Source organism: Alexandromys fortis, unplaced genomic scaffold (genome assembly GCF_014885135.2).
Source record: "Alexandromys fortis isolate MF-2015 unplaced genomic scaffold, M_Fortis_MF-2015_v1.1 scaffold_125, whole genome shotgun sequence".
NCBI lineage: Eukaryota > Metazoa > Chordata > Mammalia > Rodentia > Cricetidae > Alexandromys > Alexandromys fortis.
This window is the reverse complement of record NW_026068026.1, coordinates 827,962-850,646: the sequence shown is the minus strand read 5'-3', so window position 1 is coordinate 850,646 and position 22,685 is coordinate 827,962. Positions and strand designations below refer to the sequence as shown.

General features: G+C 51.9%; 1 protein-coding gene across 2 annotated transcripts; it reads left to right on the top strand.

Annotated features, from left to right (window-relative positions):
• The first annotated feature begins 429 nt into the window (after positions 1-429).
• Ctdsp2 (CTD small phosphatase 2) lies at positions 430-22,389 on the top strand. 2 transcript variants are annotated; one of them, XM_050163852.1, is made up of 8 exons: positions 432-775; positions 13,409-13,554; positions 15,055-15,093; positions 15,426-15,527; positions 16,170-16,226; positions 18,267-18,359; positions 18,458-18,643; positions 18,789-22,389. In XM_050163852.1, the coding sequence occupies exons 1-8, from the start codon at positions 712-714 to the stop codon at positions 18,912-18,914; spliced, it is 813 nt and encodes a 270-aa protein (XP_050019809.1). In that variant the 5' UTR covers positions 432-711; the 3' UTR covers positions 18,915-22,389. The 2 variants fall into 2 exon arrangements, with proteins under 2 accessions (XP_050019810.1, XP_050019809.1); XM_050163853.1 differs by lacking the exon at positions 15,055-15,093 and having other exon boundaries at positions 430-775.
• Positions 22,390-22,685: the final 296 nt, after the last annotated feature.

Genomic DNA, 22,685 nt, shown 5'->3' with positions numbered 1-22,685 from the left:
TGGCTCGGGGGCGTGGCCGTGGCGACTGGAATGTTGTTGGGTCCTTGCACCGCATAGTAAGGAGGCGCCACGCCCCCTTTCTGCGAGAGGACCAATCGGAGTACCGGAGCGGTTTCAAGTCTCCCCCGCCAGCCTTGCCCGCCCGCCACCCCACCCCCCTCGGGGATTCGCTTTTTCCCTAACAAAATAGCAAACCTCTGCCAGGTCCGCAGCCCCTGTCGCTCGCTGGTGGAGGGTCCCGGGGCCTAGGACGCTGACCCGGAGCGGGACGCGCCGGCAGGCCGTGGAGACGCCGGTTCAAGAGCAGGGAGGAGCGCGGGGGTGGGCGCTGCAGCCGCGGGTTGTTTATCTGGAGTACGGAGGGGAGGGGGGAGCCTGGAAACCGCCCCGTGTCCCATTTCCTCCTCTTGTTTTCGCTCCGGATTCTCCATGTTGGACCCAAACTGAGGAGCCCGGAGCTGCCACCGGGGGATCGGGGCTGGGGACACCGGGGACCCGCTGCCTGGGCCGTCCGTCCTCTGTGCAGGCCTCCTCCCTTCCCGACCCGGGGAGGAAACGCGGGAGGGGGGGGATGTGAGCAGCTGTGGGAGTCGGAGTCTCGGGAGCCGGAGCCCGACGGGCCCCCGCCCAGGCCCCCCAACCCGCCCGCGCGCCCGGCCGCCCGCCCGCGCGTCCTCCCGCCCAGCCAGCCCGGGCCCGCGGGATTGTTAGATGGAACACGGCTCCATCATCACCCAGGCGCGGAGGGAAGACGCCCTGGTGCTCACCAAGCAAGGTAGGGGCGCAACTTCCCAAAACTTTGCGTCGCCCCCCGGGCGAGGAGGGGCGGGAGAATCCGGCGGGACCCGGGGGTCGGTCAGCCCCGGCGCACCCGTCGGCACCCCGACCCCCGTGGGGGGGCTCGAGCGAGGCCCGGGCTGCCAGCGCCCAGCGGGAGGGTGTCATCCGCGCAGCTGTCACCCGTCGGGCCACCCCTCCCCCCCGGGGGCAGAGACTCAGGGGGCGCGCGGCGCGCCAGGCCACCCGCGCCGCCCCCACCCGGGCCGCGGCTCTGGAGTGGTCACTTTTCTCCCCCTCCCCACCGCGGCGCGCCCGTCCGTCGGGGGAACCGCGGGGAGGGAATGGGGGGGGGGGTCCCGAGCTGGAACGCCGCCGCCAGCCGAGTTCTCACGCAGGCCCGCGAGCCCAGGCTGCCGGGGCGGTCGGCTGTGGCGGCGCGCGGGGACTCGGGGCGAAGTTCACCGGCCCGAGGCGGGGGCGACGGTGGGGGGAGGGGTCGGGCCGCGGTCACCGTTGGGCGCGGGACTCGGGCGGTTCGGCGGAACCCACGAGCCCGACCCGAGGCCCGGCCGGAGCCCCTCCCTGCCCGGTGCGCTCCCCCGGGGCCGCTGCTGCTCGCACACACAGAGCCGCGTTTGTTTAGCCCGGGAGCGGTGTCCCTGGTTACATAATTCGCCGGATGGCATCGGACCCGGCGTGTTTCTGAATCGCGCAGCAAAAAAGTGCGAGTTGTCTGTGGGCAGGGGCTCGCGACCCCCGCCTTTTGGGGGGCTGGAGGGTGGGAGGGTCGGATTGGAGAAGACAGGGGTGTCGCAGGCCCTCTCTGGGGTGCGCTTGGGGATTGGAGCGAAGGCCTCGGCCTCCCGCGAGGGCGGGGAGGAGGTTGGGGCCGGGAAGAAGGAATCGCTGGGTTTGATCACAGTGGGGTCCCCTGAAACTCTTCCCCTTCCCTCTCTGGCTCTGAGAATTGTGTCCAAAATAGCTAGCTGGTAGAAATTTCCGCCGAGTGTAAGGACTAGCGTTGTTGCCTTTTTTTTTTTTTTTTTTTTTTTATCCTAGTGAACTCCTAGGACTGCGGTCACTTGGCTCCTTGGCTGAGTGAAGAGCACGCTCTTGGGACCAAATCCCAAGCGCTGCTACCCTTTCTCTCTACTCTAATGGGGGCATAAAAGGCCCGTGCCACAGTTCAGTAGACTGAGGCCTAGACCCTGGAAGGCTGCCAGGTGTGGGGCCTGGGTGTAGGACCTCATCCCCCTATTGATTAATATTAATCAGCAGGTCACTTTTCCTTGGGGTTCACTTTTCCAAGGAGTCTACCTAACTTGCCTAGCCTAGGGGCAGAGCCGCTGCGATGGTATCCCAGCCTCTCTGGAATTCCTCAGTAGGATGGGGGAAGGGGAGCAGTTCATCTTTCTCGGCATCTAAAGCAGCGACGAGTGCTGGGGAGAGGTGAAGCCCTGCTTGCTCAGATCTTAGCCCCAGGAAGGCCCCCTTCTCCTTGCCAGGGTCCCTGTTCTTGACTGCATCGCTGACCCAGCTGTGTGATTCAGGCAGCAACTTTACCGCCTCTGCTGGCCTGTGTGTGGTGCTAAGGACTGCAAAGGGAGGCTGCCTGTGTTTATTTATAATTTACTGCCAGTCTTCCAGTCCCTTTCACAACCTCGTCCCAGGAAAAGGACCCAGGCTTCAGGCAGAGGTGAAGAAATCAGGAAGGACAAGGACATAAGAGGAGGGGGCGTAGTGGGAAACCAGGACCGCATGAGTGTGCTTCCTTCCCACCCACCACCCTCATCCCACCCGCAGGGTCTCCTGGCGGTGTCCTGAGGCTGGCAGGACCACAGCAGGGTAGATGGGGAATCTGTACCGTGCCACGGCAGCAGAGCCGAGCAGCTGAGTTCCTGACAGTGTCGGGTTGCTGGCTTGGTTGATTTTCTTGGAGTTGTGTTTTTGTTTTCTTTCTGTTTTTTCCTTTTTTTGTGTATGTGGTTTGCCCTTCAAACTTCTTCCTGGAGGAGGCTTGCTTCTTGGTCGTGCCCCCCCTTGTAAATTTGATTGCATGGGGGGGGGCATGCTTTCTTTTGGACTGCTTGGGCACCGACAACCAAGCCAACTAGCTCAGTTGCACATCGTTTACAAACAGAACCTGCATCTTAAAACACACAGCCGTGGGAGGGAGCAAATGCTCTCCTCTCCTTTAGGAGTTCCTGCCCCTCCCTTCTCTCATCACCTCCCCTCCCCAACCAGCCCTCATCTACCTTTGGAAGAAGAAGGGAGCACTGTGGAACAGTTTATTAATGAGTTGATTTCGGAAAGGAGCAAGCTGCCTCTGGCTCGAGTGGCCTCTCAGTGAAGTTGTTTACCACTGTCGGTTTTTTCCTTTTTCTCATTCTGTTCTCCGAGCTTAAAGACTGCCTGGTGTGCGCTGATGATTCAAAAGTAATTACAGTAGGGGAAGTGGAACAAAGTTGCTGAAGTCATTGATGATAAAAGCATCAAAATTGGATCATCTTTCCAAGCAGATGGGAGAAATGTCTCCCTGATACAGCAAGGAGCTGGTTGTGTATGACATCAAAAATATAAGTATCCGTTTGGGAAGAATGGGCACTTACTACAGCGTCATGTGAGGATGTCACCCAGATGCTGGGAGATTGTGCCCAGCTTTGGGCTTAGATGGGTGAAAGCAAAGGAAACAAGGCTCCACCCCGTGATAGGCCAATGTGAGACAGGGGTGAGGCCTCCTCAGTTCAGCAGCATATTGGGAGGGGGTCCAGAAACGACTTGTTAAGGGATGATCCTGTGCCCACTCTCAGAAGAGTGACCTAAGCTTTGGATTGCTCTGCTCACATCTGGAACTGGGCGGGGTCTGGAAGCTAGTTACACTGAGGGTTCTTCTCCAAGACTGCTATCCCTAAAAAGCAGAATGATGGCAAGTTTTTCTTAAATTTATTTTACATATATGAGTGTTTGGCCTGCGTGTATGTCTGTGTACCACGTGGGTGCCTAGTGCCCACAAAGGTCAGAAGATGGCTAGAAGTTAGGTGGTTGTGAGCAACCCGTGTGTGTGTGTGTGTGTGTGTGTGTGTGTGTGTGTGTGTACGCGTGCGCGCATGCGTTCTGGGAATTGAACCCAGGTCCTCTGAAAGAGCAGCCAGTGCTTTAAACCTCTGAGCCATCTCTCCAGCCCCATGGTGACAAGTTTTTCTTGGTGCTCTCCACAGAAGGGGGAAAGTCTTCCTTTTCCCATAAGAGCCTGCAGATGCAGCTAAGCCTTTACCAGGAAAAGCTTTGAAAGGAGTTTTGTCAGCGTCTGTGTTGGGTATTTTGTCAGCGTCTGTGTTGGGTAAGGCCTTCCTCAGCCAGCCTACAAGGGTGGGAGGTTACAGCGTCAGTCTCACTCCCTCCCAGGCGTGGGGATGCTCCTCCATCTTTGGATTTCTACCGTCCTGGAATCTGGTTGAGGCCTTTTAAGCTAGTGTTTGTTTGCATGGTAAGAGCCCAGGGTAGTGCTTCTCCTACACAACAGCGTTTGTAAATGTACCGGGCCTGCGGTTTGCCAGCTGACTTAGTTAAGTTTAAACTAAGTAAGACTTCAGAGTCTGAGTGAGAAGTCCCTGGGGGAGCTGGAGAGATGGCTGAGAGGTTAAGAGCATGGGCTTCACTTTGAGAGGATCTGAGTTCAATTCCCAGCAACCACAGGGTGGCTCACAACTGTCTGTAATGAGATCTGGTGCCCTCTGCTGGTATGCAAACAGAACACTATACATAGTAAATGACTCTTAGAAAAGAAAAGGGCAATGTGTGGGTGGGCCTGTGTCCTTCCTCCCTGCTAGAGAAGGTTGGGCAGTTAAAGGAGGTGGCAGCTAACTCTGGGAGGCCTTCCTAGTCAGTCCTTAGTGAATTTTATTGAAGGAAATAGTAGCTGGGTAGTGGGTGGCGCACGCCTTTAATCCCAGCACTTGGGAGGCAGAGACAGGGGGCCTCTGTGAGTTTGAGGACAGCCAGGATTGTTACAAGGAGAAACCCTATCTTGAAAAAAAAAAGTGTTGGGGGGGACTAACTAGACAGACAAATTTCTAACAAGATTTGATGCTCCCAACCTTTCTGTGAAGACGTAATAGAAATATTTGTACGAGAAAGAGAGACAGCGTGTGAAATGGCTGCGTGTGCATCTGACAGCTTCTCCTTCACTCTTTTCCGATATTTCTGTCTTGGGATGTTTGATTCTTGGATTGGTGAGGCAGTGAGACCAAGGGTTGTGTAGGGAAGTTAGTGCTGGTTGTTATTGTTTCCTAAGCGCAGCTTGGCTGCTGTCTGCCCTCCTGCTTCACCCCCAAAGACGCACTGTATAAACAGTACCCAGTGGTGTGGGTTTTCTGCCCAAGACAGTGCCCCAGGGTCTGAGAGGACACTGATGTAGAGGGCATTGGCCTCTTGGAAGGGTTAGCCTCTGAGCCTTCCACAGACTTCTTGTAGACTGCTTCTTTGCCTGTGTGACTTGGTGGGGTGGGAGCTGGAATCTTGTGCCTCCTAAAGAGTCTCTAAACCTTCTTAGAGATGGAACTACCAATAGCTGCCACTGTCTTCACTTGCCTTAGAGTTAATGAGCTCAGCGGGATTCAGATTTCTTGTAGATACACTCATATAAATACACACACATAAATACATATATATATATATTTGTTTTATGTGCATTGGTGTGAGAGAGTCAGATCTATTGGAACTTAAATTACAGACAGTTGTGGGCTGCCATGTGCTTGCCGGGAATTGAACCTGGTCCTCTGAAAGAGCAGCCAGTGCTCTTAACCGCTGAGCCATCTTTTACGTAGTTTTAATAACAATGAGAAAGATAAGTTTTGTCGAGAAATAGATACAGGGTCTCTCTCACTCTGTAGCTGTGACTGTATTGGAACTTGCTTTGTAGGCCATGCTGGCCTTGACTCAGAGATCCACCTACCTCTGCCTCCTGAGTGTTGGGATTAAAGGCATAAGATAACACTGCCAGACAAGTAGATATTCTTTTTTTTTAATATTTATTTATTTATTTTGTATACAATATTCTGTGTGTATGCTTGCATGCCAGAAGAGGGCACCAGACCTCAATACAGATGGTTGTGAGCCACCATGTGGTTGCTGGGAATTGAACTCAGGACCTTTGGAAGAGCAGGCAATGCTCTTAACCACTGAGCCATCTCTCCAGCCCCCCAAGTAGATATTCTTAATCTTGGCCTTTATGACTTTGGTCTGAGCGTAGAACACATTGAGAGAGCATTAAACTGCTTTTATCGTGTCTAAAGCTGGCCGGCTCTGGGGTGCCTAGACATGACTGAGAAAAGGTGTGGTTGGGTCTCTGATTATGTTTCTCTCACATGTTCAGCACTGAAAGCTAGTTCCCAGCTGTGATGTAGATGAATTTGCTACAGGCAGATATTAGGAAGAAACCAGTAGACATCAAGGGGGAGACAGAGACTGGGAATCAGAGACTCAATGGAACAGTTTCCTGTCTGAGTATCCAGCCCTTCAAGCCAGAGTGAGCCTTCATGAGACCTTCTCCTGCAGCATGGCTCCTGTGGACACGACAGCCTCCCTCTGGGCAGGAGTGGGTGTTCTCTTTTTATTGGTTAGTTTTCCTACCAATTAGCCTTGAACCTGATCTGAGTGGACTTGACATTTCCTTTCCCTTCCAATGGTTCTTCTCATACACACACACCACTTTTGTTTTGTTGTAGTGTTGAGACTGAGCCCATGAGCTCTCCTGCCTCCTGCCTGTGCTGGGATCCACCTTGTCCCCGCCTCTTAGAGACAGACTCTCCATCCTGTTGAATTTGCTCTTACCCACCTGCACTGTTGCCAGGGAGCAAACATGGCTCCAGCTCAGTGAGAAAAAGGCTGTGTGCCACAGGGACGGGACTGTGCATCCACCTCTTATTTGCTCAGCGGTGGAAGGAGTGACTGTGAGGGGACGAGGGGTACTGCAAACTCAGATCTCTTGACTGGGGTTTGGTTCCGTTTTGGAATAAAACAAGTGGCCCTTGAGGCAAACCAGACTCAAGTCCAACTCCTCCCGGGCCTGAGGGTCTGAACCCATTGGATCTGATGTGGAGAGGGCTGCTGGGGTTTTGGCTGAACTACCTTCTAATCCTAGAAGGGGTTTAGAATTCTCTGGCGCTAAGCCAGGGACCTGCACGTCAGAATCTCCTATGACACTTACTAAAAATACAGCCCCACCCCCAACACACACACACACCTGGGACCCACTGACTCAGAGCACAGCAGGTGGGCCAGGCATGTGTGTTCCAAATGCTCCCCCTGATCTTGACAGGTGTCCTGGGAGAAGAGCCAGGAAGCTCAGCGAAGCCAAGTGCCTGCTCAGCCCCAAGCAGATTCCCCTCAGGGTCCAGATTCACTCAGGAAGCCTGCGGTTCTTCTGGGAACTGGGTTCTTCTGGGAACTGGAGGAGTTTTCTGTGTGAATGGGCAGAGCGATTGTCCTTGCTTACTCAGGAATAGCCACAGCCAGTATTTACAGAGCATTCACCGTGGGCCTGGTGCTCTGACTAGGGCTTTGTCTCAGCAACCTTAGGAGATAGGAGGAATTCCCACTTGCCAGATGGAGGAGGAGTCTGCTGAGGGCTGAACAGTCTTGCTTGGACTGGCCTGTGGAAGCCACCCTTGCCCAGGCCCTGCAAGGGCCCTCTTGCTTGTGCTGCCATTACACCGAGCTCTGAAGTCACTTCCCAGAGTGCTCTACAGGGAGACTTTCCCTGTGGCCTGCAGATGAACCCAGAGCTACAGAGAACTGCTCAGGAATACAAGAGTGTAGGGGAAGCAGGGGCGAGTGGGGAAGAACAGGAGTCCTGAAAGTGGGCAGAAAGCCACTGTGGAGGCCCGAACCTGAAGGAGGAACAGGTTGGCCAGCCTCTGAGGCAGAGACACACAGACAAATTAGTTTTGTGCAGTTCCAGGAAAGGCCATTTCCCAGGCCTCTCCCTGTCCCACTGGTTTCTGCTGTGCAGCCTCTGAAATAAATCTCAGTGGTGTCATACTGTGAACCTTCTGAGACCGAGGCCCAAGAGTGGAAGTGCTCTGATCTTAATGCCTGGGGTTTTATGCCAGCACCTTCAGAAGCCCTTAAAATCCTCACTCTTTGTTTTAGTCCTCTTGCCATTTTACAGATGGAAAAAACTGAGGCTCCTGGCCACATGCAGTACTTGTGCCAAAGTCAGAATTAACTTATTTTAATTTTTGCTGGTGGAGATTTAACCCATTGAGCTTCACCCCTGCCCTCAGAGCCAGTAGCACCTTAGGTAGCCATTCTCCTGCTCACTCCATCCTGTGCCTCCTTGCCCTGGTTCTGCTTGCTCTCCTGCTGTGTCTGACAACCTAAGGCAACAAAGGAAGCCTAGGAAGAAACTGGTTCTTCTTGGTTCTCCACAAAGACAGCACTGAACTGCCACCAAGGTAGTGTTTGTGTCCTGCTTGTCAGGTTTCTCTTAGCACACCCATGAGCCTGCTCTGTCCTCCTCAGGAGTGGGAGAGCTAATGCGGCTGCCTGCTGTCCAGTACCCAGCAGTGTCCCCCTGCTAGAGCTGGCACTGTGTGGCAAGGTAGGCGCTAGCCCTTGACAATTTTTTGAATGTCATTTCAGGTTTGTCCCTGCTGGCCCAGAACCTGCTATTTTGCCCCCCCCCCCCAAAAAACACACCTTTAAACTTTTTTTTTTAAATATTGAAATTTGCCTATATTTCTTGCCAATAATCCAATTAGAGGCACCTTCTGAAATCAAGGTGCCTGGGAATCCTTGTTTCCAAAACTAAGATCTTCGTAAGGGAAGAAGGTCCCTGAAATTGAGACCAGAGACCCCAGCGGTCTGAGGGTGACCGCCCCGCCCTGAGACCGCTAGGCCCAGGCAGGCATTTGAAGATAACTTGAACTACCTGGGCTGCCTCAGATACATACACAGGAAAGAAAGAGGAGATGAGGAACCAAGATGCTGTTGAATCGGGGACTACCAGTGCCCAGCATAGGTCACACTGGCTGGTGTGAGCCGAGTCCTGTGGCGCAAACTCCATGCAGTGAGACTCATATCTACTTTTTTGCCCTGTCTGCCTTGTTAGCAGAACACATCTGTGGTTGGGCATTGTGGATCGGGAGTGTATCTTCCCGTTGTTTGCAGTCTTCTGGGCTCATGGAGCTGTCTCGGCATCTCTTACCCTCTTTTGTCTCCTTGCCCACTTACCTGATGGTCCAAGGGACCCTTCCATATATCTGGCACTTCAGAGCAAGTCCTTAGCCAAGACACAGATGCCTCTTGCTGACAACCTGGGAGGACTCCTCTCCACAGGGATCCCCAATCAGAAGTGTCTTGGCTGCAGGACCCAGGCAGCAGGCCAAGAAGGGCCGGAAATGCTCCAAATACTCTCCTTCCTCCAATAGCAAAGGGGAGGGAGGTCATTCAGAGAGGCCATTTTATAGTAGGAGCCAGCCCTGCCCTTTGCTGTGGGGGATGGGGGCTGGGGGATCCTTAGGGGTGTTGGGGGGAGTGAACCGTTCTTGTATGGGAATGGTCTTGTTAAAGTCCCATAGCTCAAGGAGTTGCCTTCTGCCCCGTCCAAGGCTGCGTGGATTTCCTGTGAGAAACTCCTAGAATCCAAAGCTGTGTTGTTGGCAACCGTGGTAGCTGGACCTGACCTTCAGAAGGTTAAAAATAATGTTATCCTGGTAAGGCCAGGGTTCATTTGTTCATGTGCACACACACATGTGCAAACACATGCTTCCTACAGGCAGAGATTCTTACTGAGGCTGTGGGGGTGCACGGGGAGAGGGCAATGTTCACGGCAAGTGATGCTTGTCAGGGTACCATCTACAGTTTACGAGTTCTTTGCTGGATTGGGGAATAGGTAGAGGGATTTCTCCCAGGCACTCTTCCCTCATCTGACCTTGAACTTCAACCATATGATGTGGGTAGGAGACCCTTAATCCCTTGTTGCTGGGCTTCTGGAATGAGACCCATGTCAACTCCGATTCATGTTGATGCCTGCAGTTGAGGCCCAGGCTGTTGCCAGTTAGTAGTGTTGCTTTCATTCAGTTTTAGAGGCTGTCCAGGACCTTACTCGTATGTTTAGGCTGTCCTGAATGAGGTCTTGCTACTAACCCCGTTTATAGACAAGGAAACTAAGGTTGCATGGTTGAATCAGTAGCTGGCAGAGCCTGAACCCCAACCAGACAGCCCCATAGAGAGGCACCTCCCTAGCGGCCTCTCTCTATAGGCTGCCTCGGTAGGAAGCCAGCAGTCTTGAGTTGGAGGGCTGGTGAGCAGGTGCTGACCTAGCAGAAGTTCAGGGCTGGCTTCCCCATTGTGCCTTTGCCCGCCTTTTCAGGCATCCCAAGGTTTAGGGCAAGAAGAGCAGGTACTTATCAGGAGGCAGGATCATACGGAGGATGGGGTGTGGAGGAGGCTGAGCAGCTTTCTGGGGGGACCCTGTCTCCTTGTTGGGGACACTGTGCACTGTAAAATCCCTTCATACCTGATCACTCTTGTGCCTACCCCTGTTCCTCTCCAGGGGAGGTGGACTGGTTTTCCCCATGACACACTGTTCGGGGAACTGGCCCACTCCTGGCTCTCAGGGACACAGTGAGCCGTTGGAAGGCTCTGCCCAAGCCTGGCAATAGTGCATGGACATGCACCAGTGTCCCTTTCAGAGGCACTGATGGGAAATGCCTGAGAGTCGTGGCTCTGGGTTCAAATTCTGATTCTGCTGTCATACCTCCATGTGGCACCCCCACCCCCACAGACTGATGAACTAACTGTCTCAGTTTCCTCCTGCAAATCGGGGGCTGTGATGGCAGGGGTCTTAACACAGGTCTGTAAACTTGGCTGTGGCCCAGAAAGCCTCCTGGCTTGGTTCAGTCACCCAGCTGCTTCAGTACCTCCTTCCTCTCATGAGGCTTTTCTGTTCTCAGTTCTGGGAAATGACAGAAGAATGCAGGCTTCTCCAGGGCTTAGCTGGAGGCCCTGTAGTCAGACAGTTGGTGAAATTATTAAACACCTGCTGGCCATGGGCCAAAGGCTGTGGAATATAACAGGCAAAGCCTTTGTTAGCCCTGAGGGGAAGCAGCCATGTGGGGGGAAGCTGAGTTCAGCCTTGATGACCCTCAAGAGTAGTGTTTGTAACATAAGGATGCTGTGCTGCGGGGCCGGTGAGAGACAGTGTAGGTAGACTAGCCTTCCGACACAGTTGTGGGGGTGGGGTGTTTGCTCTGAGAGCCTGCCCTTAAGGTCAGTGTGTGTGTTTGTGACTCTTGAAATGCAGAGTTCAAGGTCCCCCTTAGGCCTGGGAAGCTCGTGCCTATTGGGCCTCTCTGTGGCCCCAGCCAGCTGCCTGTTACTAAGGTAGTGAACACATTCCTGATGTGGCGTCTTCAGGAAAGGCCTGGGTTGTGTGCCCTTTTAAGAAAGACTGTGCCTGGGTTAAGCCTTCCGTTGTGGTTGTGCCTGAAGAAACCACAGAGCCAGGGGAAAGGCTCAGACTCGCTCTTGGAGCTCTGTGTTGGTTTCTGCAGAGATGACTAGGAAGTGTCCGGAGGATGCTCCAAGGGATAGATAGCTTCCTATCCTTCTGCTGTTAAGTACGGGGCCTCGCTTTGAATTTGGTCTTTGAGACTGCTTTGGCAAAAACACTTCATGACAAAATGCCCAAAGAAGCCGGGCGATGGTGGCGCACGCCTTTAATCCCAGCACTTGGGAGGCAGAGGCAGGCGGATCTCTGTGAGTTCGAGACCAGCCTGGTCTACAGAGCTAGTTCCAGGACAGGCTCCAAAGCCACAGAGAAACCCTGTCTCGAAAAACCAAAAAAAAAAAAAAAAAAATGCCCAAAGAAGTCTTAGTTCCTCATATGTAGCCAAGAGGTTAAAGTGATGCCAAAGCGGCCAGCAAAATGGTTCCAGGGGTAAAAGTGCTTACTGTCCTGCAGGCCTGACAGCCTGGAACCCCCATACAGGTGGGAGGAAGTCATAAAAATTTGTCCTCTAACTTCATGGTTTTTAAAGTGACGCCCAGATTTCCAGGCAGTTTCCTGGGAAGGCTCAGTTGCTTTTGGAGAGATTCCCAGTGGCCATAACCCAGGGGGGGAGAGCTCTGCATCTCCCATTGGGGGTTGGCTCTTCTGATGTTGAGGGATCAAAAGATGTCCATGGGTGGCCTCCCCTAAGATAATAGGGAAGCTCTAGGGGTTCATTCTGTTTTGCTTTCCCTCACAGAGGCATTTCTGGCACTTACTTGCCTGCACAGTTGGCTCTGCCTCACAGTGGACCAGCTTGTCTCACTTAGGCTCTGGGACACTCAGCCGCCCAGGAGGAACCATTCCATAATTGGATGTACAGCGACACCTCCTGGCCACTATACTCTTTGCAGCGGCTCCTTTGTGTGACAGTTACCAGAGCAGTTTCTAGAGTCCAGCAACTTGAAAAGGACAATTTGAAGCCCATTGCTGCTGGGCCTGTAATGCCCTTTGCTTTGTATCAGTTTGGTCTTTCTGGAGCTGCATTGGAAAACTTCTTGTTAAAGTGTATTTATATTTCCAAAGCTCAGGTGGCCAAGGTAGGGCAGAGCAGCTTTAGTCTGAGAAGCAGACTGAAGGCTGCAGGATGTGCACGACCTGGGGCCGTAACCATCTGTTTTCCAACAGACTCCCTGGAACAGGAGAGGAGAGTGGGTGGGCATTGAAGTATTAGGGAAAAATTAGAAATCGTGAGAAGAAAATTAACATGCCTCCTGTCTTGGAGCTGAGGCTTGGGGAGGGGATTGTTTTGTTTGTTCAATTTGTGCATGTGCGCACAGGCAAGCAGCATTAGAACAACCTGCAGGCGTTGTTGTTCTCTCCCACCATATGGTGGCGCTCAGGTGGCAAGTATCTTTCCCCACGGACATCTCAGCCAGCCAGTCCATTGTGAGGAACTTCTGAGATTTTAGGCAACTCAACCCTCAGTTCTGTTGCCACTGATCCAGGATTTAGGGAAGCCGTCGTGGAGCTGAATCATGGTTGATCCCTTTCCTAGAACTGGGAGTCTTCCAAGAGACTGGGTAAAGAGAACTTGGGTCCTTACAGGTTTGTTTGGATGGTAGTGTACTGCCATAGAGCACGGAATACCCAGCCCATTGTGATACCCTCTCAAGACGCACCAGAGTATGAAAACCAGCCCTGTGCAGCCCAGGTCTCCCATTCTCAGACCAGAGAGTGGAGATCACTACTGTTTCCTCACTGAAGGGAGCATGCTAGGAGATGCACATAGATTTTTTTTTAATTAATTAATTTATTTATTAGGTATGCAGGGTTCTTCCTGAACATATCCCTGCAGGCCAGAAGAGGGCACCAGATCTCATTACAGATGGTTGTGAGCCACCATGTGGTTGCTGGGAATTGAACTCAGAACCTCTGGAAGAACAGTCTCTTAACCTCTGAGCCATCTCTCCAGCCCTGCACATAGATTTTGTTGTTAGTGTGTGGCATTTCAGTGAGCAGTGTCCACGACTCCAGCAGAACCCAGACTGGAGGGTGTATGTGCGTTTGGTAGCTGCTACAGAAACTAATATCCCTGTAGCTAATGGCCTTTGTCATTCCTTGTTCTCTCAGGCCTCGTCTCCAAGTCTTCGCCTAAGAAGCCCCGTGGCCGGAACATCTTCAAGGCCCTCTTCTGCTGTTTCCATACCCAGCATGTTGGCCAGTCAAGCTCTTCAACCGAGCTCACATACAAGGAGGAGACAAACACCATCGCTAAGGTAGCAGGCTGGGGCGGGCATTCTGACCTGGTCTGGGGCCATGAGGATCTCTGGTCTAAAGGCTCTTCCTCTCTTCCCTTAGCCTGTCTTCTTTCTGATACTTCCCATCTGTGAGGTGGGCAATTGAGATGGTGCAGATTCCAGGACCCTGAAAGATCCCTTGCAGATATGAAAGCTCAGGTCCAGGGATGTAATAAGTGTACCCCAAATTAGCCGCTGATAGTGGTGGGATTGGAACTCAAATCTCTGGCTCTGAAGCCTGTGTTTATTACTGTCTAGTACTCAAAACTGCCTTCCAAGTGGATTTTTTGTAGGAACCAAGGATTTAAAAAGGCCCATGCTCTTAATAACCTTGATAGCACTCAGGAGGCAGAGGTAGGTGGATCTGAGTTCAAAGCCAGCTTGATCTACATAGCAAGTTTCAGGCTAGCTTGAGCTATATAGTGAGTTTTTTTTTTTTTTTTTAAAAACAAAAGCAGCAACCAACAAGCAAACCCTGCCGCAGATTGCAGCTATGCCACCATGAGTCACTTGGAAATGTGTGGCTGTTTGTACCTCGGTGATAAAACACCTCCTCTAAACCTAGTGTGGCTCTGTGTTCACACAGCCAGGCTGTGCACAGGAACAGTCTACGAAAGAGCCCTTTTGTCCAGTGGGGGAACGGTTGAGTAAATACAACCCCACAGTATTACTAAGCAGTTAATTTTTATGGAGCATTCTTAGTAAAATTAAGAAATACTTATCTGGGGCTGGAGAGATGGCTCAGAGGTTAAGAGCACTGGCTGTTCTTCCAGAGATCAGTTCCCAGCAACCACATGGTGGCTCACAACCATCTGTAATGAGATTGGGTGCCCTCTGCTGGCATAAAGGCTAAATGCAGTCAGAGTGCTCATACCTAAAAAAATAAAAATACATAAATAAATAAAGAAGTACTTATTTGCACAGTTAAATCAAAATGTAAAATCATATATTACCATAGGGAAATGCTAGGCTGTCCTTGAAAGAAACATGCCCAAATGACAATCTTAGGTTTTTCTAAGTTCAGAATTTAGCTTTTTTTTTTTCCCCCAAGATTTACTAGGTACACTGTGTAACATTTGCAGTGCTGTCTTTGTGCTCTCTGTATTCAGTCTCCCTGCATATTCTCGGGCACCCCAGTAGTGTTTTATGCTGGTGTGCTCAGTATTTCAGTACCTACACACAGGATGCCTGTCCCAAGGAGGCAAGAGGAAACATACATTATCAGCAAGAAGCTAGGTTTAAGGGGCTAAGCAGAGGTTAACCACAGAGGGCAGTAAAGATTTGAGTCCCTAAGTCCTGCCTGCTCACTTTATGGAGAGGAGGCCTTCCTTGTTTCTGCCCAGCTGCCCAGAAAACGGTCACTTTTGTCACTCTGAGGAGCTGCTAGGTGACTGGGTCTTGGAGAGGCAGAAGCAGTGGCTTGGTTAGGGCAGGCGGAGCTGACGGGTTGGCACTCAGCACCTCCTTTCTCTCCCGCAGTCGGATCTCTTGCAATGTCTCCAGTACCAGTTTTATCAGGTATGTCCATCTGGCCGACCCTCCGGGCACTAGCTGACCTGGCAGGTGGGGTGATCACCTGTACCCTGGGAAGCCATTTATGCTGAGTATTTGCCAAGGACCCCTCTTGTCTCTGCTATCTCTCCCACACCAGCCCTGACCAACACCCAAAGGTCCCACTGTTTTCAGCCTTCTATGGCTAACACCGACCTGCTGCCTCTTCCTCTGCCTTTAAGCAGGGTCTTCCTGGGTTGGTGACTCTCCATACAGCCTGACTCTTGTAGCCTTCTGTTGAGGTGGGAGTGGGTGTGCTTCTTGGTGGGCACATCTCAGCATCCTGGCTCTGATTTTAGATACCTGGGACCTGCCTGCTCCCAGAGGTGACAGAGCAAGACCAAGGACGGATCTGTGTGGTCATCGACCTGGATGAGACCCTTGTGCACAGTTCCTTTAAGGTAAGGCAGCACATGGCCCCTCCTTCTTCAGGACCTGTCTGAGCTCTACAGCAGGTGCTGGGACGTGCTCTGCAGGTGAAGACAGAAGTGATGGAGGGAAGGAGTCAGGCCATACCGAAGAGTGTTAGGAACCTTCACACGCACATGCACACACGTACCTATCATAAATCACTGCCTACATGCTGTGTCTGTCTCCACTTAGCATGGAAATAGTAGTTAAATCTGCTTGGCACTTGGGTTTTCTTACCAGCATATTTCTTAATACAAGAAAGCCTTAAATTGGGTGCGGAGCCCCTTCCACAATCCCAGCACTTGGGAAACTGAGGCAGGAAGATCATAAGTTCTAGGATGCCCTGAGCTGCACAGTAAGAGCCTGTCTTGAAAAAGCTAGACATCAAATGGTGCGAGTCTTTGACTAATGGGACCATGAATTAGAGGATTATGTAGCAAGACCCTATCAAAGCCCTGAATTCATCTCTGGTAGAATTCCTCAGGTAGGATAGAGGAGGAGGAGGGAAAACCAGAATGACATGAGGCTATTACCCTGTGTTGTCCAAGAACTGCTTAGTGGGCTGCCTCCAGGAGGATGGTGGGAGTTTCCTGTCCACTGCCATGCTGACGCCATTAACTTCTGCTTTCCAGCCAATCAACAATGCTGACTTCATAGTGCCTGTAGAGATTGAGGGGACCACTCACCAGGTGAGCTGTCTGCCAGGCCACACCAGCCTCAAATGGGAAATAGGTCATTGTGACCTATTAACCATTCCTTTTCTTCAGCTTCTCCTATTTTATTAGTGATTCAACACTCCAACTCTCATCCATATCTCCTCCTAGCCTGCCTACATTCACAGTCTGACTGTGAGAACTCTCTCTCTTTCTCTCTCTCTCTCTCTCTCTCTCTCTCTCTCTCTCTCTCTCCTCTTTTTTTATTTTTTTTTTATTTTTTATTTATTTTTATTTTATTTTTTTTTTTGGAGGCAGAGTTTCTTTATTTAATTCTGGCTGTGTCCTGGAACTTGCTGCAAAGACCAGGCTGGTTTTAAATAATAGTCATAGCCATCATTTCTTTTCTTAATGATTTTTTTTTTGTAATATGCATTGGTGTTTTACCTTCTCATGTGTCTGTGTGAGGGAGTCAGATCCCCTAGAACTGTTGTGTGGGTGCTAGGAACTGAGCCCCGACCTGTGGAAGAGCAGCTGATGCTCTTAACTACTGAGCCATCTCTGCAGCCCCTGTAACTGTCATTTCTTAATCACCATCCCTGCCAAGTGAACAGGAGCCTCATTTTTTTACAGCACTGTTAAGATTTACTTCCTTTTCCCCCTTGGTAACAGTGTCTCTGCCTGTAAGAGGCAGGAAACAAAGAGCCTCTGTTCCCTGCCTGGAGGGCTCCTCCCCATGCCCACAGCCCAGACCTCTCCTATGCCCCCTTCCCTGACGTCCTGTCTTCTGGGTTTTTACACTGGGTTCTTTAAGTGCTCAGTAGACATTGGCCATGCATACCCAGCTCTGTCTGGAACTGAAGGTCAGGGACCATTGCTGCAGATGTCATAGCAGGAGCAGGCTTGAGACCTGTTTTCCTGGGCTGGTCGGAGAGATATTCATGGGGAAAGTCTGGCTCGAGGTGTTGATGGGTTTGTCACAGTCCATCCCTTCACAGGCTCTCTACACCACAGCTTCCCTCAGTCTAGTCAGCCATGGGCAAATCTGTGCAGGGACTTCTGGTTACTAGAGGCTTGAATTAAAGACTAGTGGAATTGAAGAGGAGGAGGGCTGCCTGTGCAGGGTGGGTCTGAGAAGAGAATCGATAGAGAGGTCATGTTGGATGTAATGGTTGAGGAGGGGGCTTGTGTCTGACGTGGAGGAATAGCCTGAAGGGGTGCTGCTGCTAAACTGCGAGGGCTCTCCTGAGGAATTGGCGGCTAACTCAGGCTAGGAGGACATTGTAGCAGGCACACACTGTGGTAGGATGTAGTGTAGACAGAACTTTAAGAAATGGACGCAAGGTTGGAGAGATGGCTCAGCGGTTAAGAGCACTGGCAGTTCTTCCAGAGGTCCTGGGTTCCCAGCACCCACATGGCAGCTCACAACTGCCTGTAACTCTACCTTCAGGGGATCTGACACCCTCACAAAATACCAATGCACATAAAGTACAAATAAATAAATCATTAAAAAAATGGACGGGAGGAGCACTTGTGCAGGCTGAAGGTGGAAAGCAGTAGATTGTAGACTGGGGGAGGGCACGAGCAACTGAAGAACCTGTAAGCAATGCAAGCAGAGTCCTCACAGGTGGTGTGCCCTGCTCTAGTGTTCACAGAGACCCTGTAGGGCATGGGTCTGACGAGGTATTGAGGTCCTTGCCAGATGGGGACCTACACAGGCTCTCCCGCTGGGATCCAGCACAGAAGCTGCTGTGGAGGCTGTGGCTGGATTCAAGTAATCCAGGATAGGCTATTTCCATCTGTGAGGCCTATTCTTGATTACTTGTTTCTGGAGGCAGCTAATGGTCCACCCCGGAATGAAGATGGCTTCTGGGACATGGTGTGCCTTCCTTCCTCACAGTTTAGGGTTGGGCCTGTGGAGCCAGCAGAAGCCTGGTTGGAGTCATCCTTGGTGGGGCAGAGGTTCCTAGGTCTTGGCATGGATACCTAGGCCTGATGGCTTCTCTATGCATGTGGAAAGGTGGACAGTGCTACCTCCTCTTGGAGTATCTCCAACAGCCCTCTCTGCCTCTCCAGGTATATGTGCTCAAGAGGCCTTACGTTGATGAGTTCCTGAGACGAATGGGGGAGCTCTTTGAATGTGTTCTCTTCACTGCCAGCCTAGCCAAGGTACCCAAGAGAGGATGGGAGGAAAGAAGAGGAGATGATGCAGCAGCCACAGGGGACCCAACACAGCACCCAAGCTAAGACCTCTCTTCTTCTTCCAGTATGCTGACCCTGTGACAGACCTCCTGGACCGGTGTGGGGTGTTCCGGGCCCGCCTGTTTCGGGAATCGTGTGTGTTCCACCAGGGCTGCTACGTCAAGGACCTCAGCCGCCTGGGAAGGGACCTGAGAAAAACCCTCATCCTGGACAACTCGCCTGCATCTTACATCTTCCACCCAGAGAATGCAGTGAGTAGTCACACAGGCCCCACAGCCTCAGGCTGGGATGAGGGGCTTCACCAGAGTGCACCACCCCAGTGTGGCCCAGCAGCCTCCAGGGTAGTACTAGCAAGGAAAGGAAAAATCAGGTTAACATCACCTTTTCCCACCCCAGGTGCCTGTGCAGTCCTGGTTTGATGACATGGCAGACACAGAGTTGCTGAACCTAATCCCAGTCTTTGAGGAGCTGAGTGGAGCGGATGATGTCTACACCAGCCTTGGGCAGCTGCGGGCCCCTTAGCCTTCTTGCTTCCAAGAAACGGCCATCCCAGTAGGGGACTTTGCTACACTGTGCCTTTCTGGTCAGCCTGACTGACTCAGCCGAGCAGAAGCTGGAGCACTTGCCCAGAGGGTCTGGAAGGAGCTGGAAAGTGGTTGACTTTAGGGCAGGTTAGATGCAGAGCAGGCAATCAGAGCTGTTTGCACCCTATATTTGGTTTCCAGGGGAGAGAAAGAGAGCGTGTGGGGTGTGTGTGTGTGTGTGTGTGTGTGTGTGTGTGTGTGTGTGTATACGTGTCCATAAGTAAACTATGGCCTAGGGTGTCCAGTGTTCCAGTAGGGGAGAAGCTGAAAGATCCAAGACTCAGTCTGAGTCATGTGTCTCCCTGCTGACCTGTGAGCTGTTGAGCTTTACAGTGATAGAAACTATTGCAGGCTCCCTTGCCAAACCGTGGCTTTTCTCAGCTTCACAAGGCCTGTGCCAAGGAGAAAGGAGAGGCCAGAGGCTGCCTTGATGCCCCAGGCACACACCTTTCTGAAAACATGAAATACTAGCCAGCAGCAGCAGACATACCAGGGAAGATGAGAGCATGCAGAGCCAGTACTCAAAGACATCTGGTCCTGTGGTCCCCAGGCTGCATCCGGCTCCAGCAGAGGGCCTGTCATGGGTCCTGCTGTGTCTCTGCAGGCTCCAGCACCAAGCCAGCCTTCTCGATCCCTAGCCATCGTCTTACTCCCATGGGGAAAGAGGTCTTCTACCTGCCCTGGAAGAGGACAGAGAACCGATTTCTGTTCTTTTAACTCCTTAAAAATTCTTTCTAAACATGGAGTGGTGGACCTGGTTTGTATCTGGCCGAGCTGCAGTCCTGGGTTTGAGATGCATATGGAGGTGCTAGGGTACAGGGGAAACAAATGTCCAAAGCAAAATGTGTGTCTCCTTGCTTGTAGATCCTGAAAGTGCTCTTCAGGGATTCTGTGCTGGTGCTGATGCAAGGACATTAGCTCCAAAGGACGGGAAGGGTTGCTAGGCTGCTGCAGCCCTCCTGTTGCCCAGGCAGGCTCTGTGTTGTGTCTCCCTTGGTGTCCTGTCCTAGTTGTCTCGTCTGATCTAGCCTCTGTCCTTCCTGGCTGTTCTCTTCCTCTCCAGGGCCTTGGGAGAACTACTTTCCCAGGACTGAGGGGTTGCAGGGCTCACTGTCATTTGTTTGCCAAATGGGCAAATGCCTCCTGCCTCTGGTGTAATAGGACCAAGCAAGGTCCTCACAGACCTGCACTCTGGGCTCTCTAGGTTCTCCATCTTAAATGCTTTAGATGAGTCGCAGAAAGGACGCTTCCGAGAGTTGAAAACGGAAGGGAGGTGCTGCTCTGTTCCAGCACAGGGGGCCCCTGAGGTGCCTGCCCCACCTCAGCATCACTGCCTTAATTGAGTCCTGCCCCTCTTCTCTGAGCTGGGTGGAGTTCCTAGCTGCATCTCTGCTTTCCCTGGAGGCAGGTGCCAGCATTGTGAATTGTTCAGGTGTGGTCACCGCCCACTCAGGAGCCGTACAATATTATTTTAGTTTCCACCCTCTAGGTCCTGCCTCAGGAACTAACCATTTTGAGAAATCCTGGTGGTGGAGCTTGGTGGTGTGAGTGGAAACTGTCTGGCACCTTCTAGCATTATGCAGTCTTCCTTCCTTAGTCCAAGACTGTGGCGCCTTCTCTTTTGCTTTGGTGATGCAGCGGAACAGACTCTCCAAGCTCAATGCCCAGCATCATTTGCTGGTGCCTGTGGGATCCTGCCAAGGTGATGGGGAGGACTCCAGGTGCTAGCCAGGAGCACAGGAGCTTGGTTGTGGCTTCAGATCCAGGTCCTGGTCTCACTGCCACCCTAACGCTACAGGAGGGGGTTCTCTCACAAGGCCTGCTCTGAGGGCTAGTCCTGATTAAGCAATAAGAGCTTCAGAGTTGAATATCAAGGTCCCTTTCTGCCCACTTCTGTGTCTCCATGTTTTACCTTGGAGAGGAAGAAGAGCCTGCACTCCACCATCTCTGGTAGGCATATGCAAGGACTAGAGTCTTGAGTCTTGACCAAAACCCAGTGCGGCTTCACGGAAGAGCCCTGCTGCTTCTACAAGGAGCCCCAGCTTTCTGGGCCTGTCTGTCGTCAGAGCCCCTCCCACCTGTAGTCCGCTACCACGAGGCCATCCTCTCTTTCCAAACCTAAAGACCTGTCCTGTTTGCTAGTTCCATGTCTTAGGGGCAGGCGATGGTTGGGAGGTGCTGCTCAGAGAACTCAGGCAGGCACACAGCAGGGCAAGGCTGGGGGGAGCCAGCTCATCCTGAAGTCTGTCGCCAGGCTTGCCACAGGCCTTCCCATTGCAAACTAGTCTTCAGGAGTCAGTAGACCACCCACTCGAGCCATGCCAGGAGTCCGCCCAGCTGTCAGGTTCAGCTCTTTAAGGTGCCTCTTCAGGGACACAGTGTGTCTCTCTGATTGGGCTTCTAAATCAAAAGCCTGATGTTCGTGTCCCTCTTATAGGGGGAGCTTTGGACACAGGACCAGTTTGTTAAAGGGCCAGGTAAGGGTTTCCACTCTGCACATTGTAGAGGGGACGCTGTAGGCCCGTGGGTCCCTAATTAAAGAAGTTGAGTGAATTTGCCTTCATTTAACCAGGGACCTGTTTCACTCCCTCCTGCCTCCCAAAGATTTCTGTGTAAATGTGTAGCCCCTCTGTTAACAGTGGCTCAGAAAAGCTTCGTACTAAAAGCATGGGGCTTTCAAGACAGCTGTTCTCTGGGAAATGGATCCTCAGCGATTCCATGCCCTGCCCTGTTCCAGAGGCCTCTTGGCAGTGCAGCCCGAGTGTGTCAGCCTGGCTAAGTGTGAAAACGGTTAGCCTGTTTTCTCTTTGGGCTACTTAACTATGGCTACTTCTCAGTTCCTTTTTTTATATACCTTAGCTTTATTGTTTTTTGTTTTTCAGACAGGGTTTTATGAATCCAGGCAGGTGTTTGAACTCACTGTTTAGCCAGGGATGATCTTGAACTTCTGAGTGCTGGGATTCTAGGTGTGGCCACATACTGGCTCATGTGGTGCTGGCTCAACCCAGGGCTGCATGCATGCTAGGCAGGTGCCACCAACTGAGCTACACCCTAGCTCCCCTTTTGTCTCTTTAGAAAATAGAGGTGACAGGTCTGGCCAGCTGTCCCACCCCACACCTTCAGTGCAGGGTCAGTTCCTGGGACAGCCCCTCTCAGACTGGTGATGTTCTTTGTCTGTAATTACCCCAGATTTGCCTATTTCTCCTTTCAGGATGCCATTTGGAGGGGAGGGGTCTGCTTCCCACTGTGACTGGGCTATGGGATCCTTGACCACCCTGCTTCATGATTTGATACATTTGTTGTATTCAAAAACTTGAAATGTAGGATGCCATTAAGAGTCTGTTTATATTTTTGGAATATTTGTATTACTTACAATTAATTAATAAAGGCTGGTTTTAAAACCTGTACAAGAATGGGAGCTGCCTTCCTTGCCACCGCTGCTTCTGTCACTCTGTGGGCACTGTTCTTCCCATATGACCTCTTTGGTCATGAAGCTGTAGCCCCCAGCAGAACACGCACTGGGTTTCTGATCAAGGTTATAGGGGTTGGACTACATTAACTCTTCTTCAGCCTGATTTAGGGCCAACTCCTTCATCTCCGGGTGCTTAACAAGCATATGCTTGGTGTCCTATTGACTGCAGGGTTTAAACTGGAACCCTAGGGGATTTAATGCTCCATGCTCCTCTGTTCATTCTTGATGGTGCCAAAC

Excerpts from the sequence above, each read along its gene's own strand:
- Ctdsp2 (XM_050163852.1), top strand. The coding sequence starts at position 712 with ATGGAACACGGCTCCATCATCACCCAGGCGCGGAGGGAAGACGCCCTG. Across the intron at positions 13,555-15,054 it reads AGACAAACACCATCGCTAAG|TCGGATCTCTTGCAATGTCT; the intron begins GTAGCAGGCTGG and ends TCTCTCCCGCAG. Across the intron at positions 16,227-18,266 it reads TTGAGGGGACCACTCACCAG|GTATATGTGCTCAAGAGGCC; the intron begins GTGAGCTGTCTG and ends CTGCCTCTCCAG.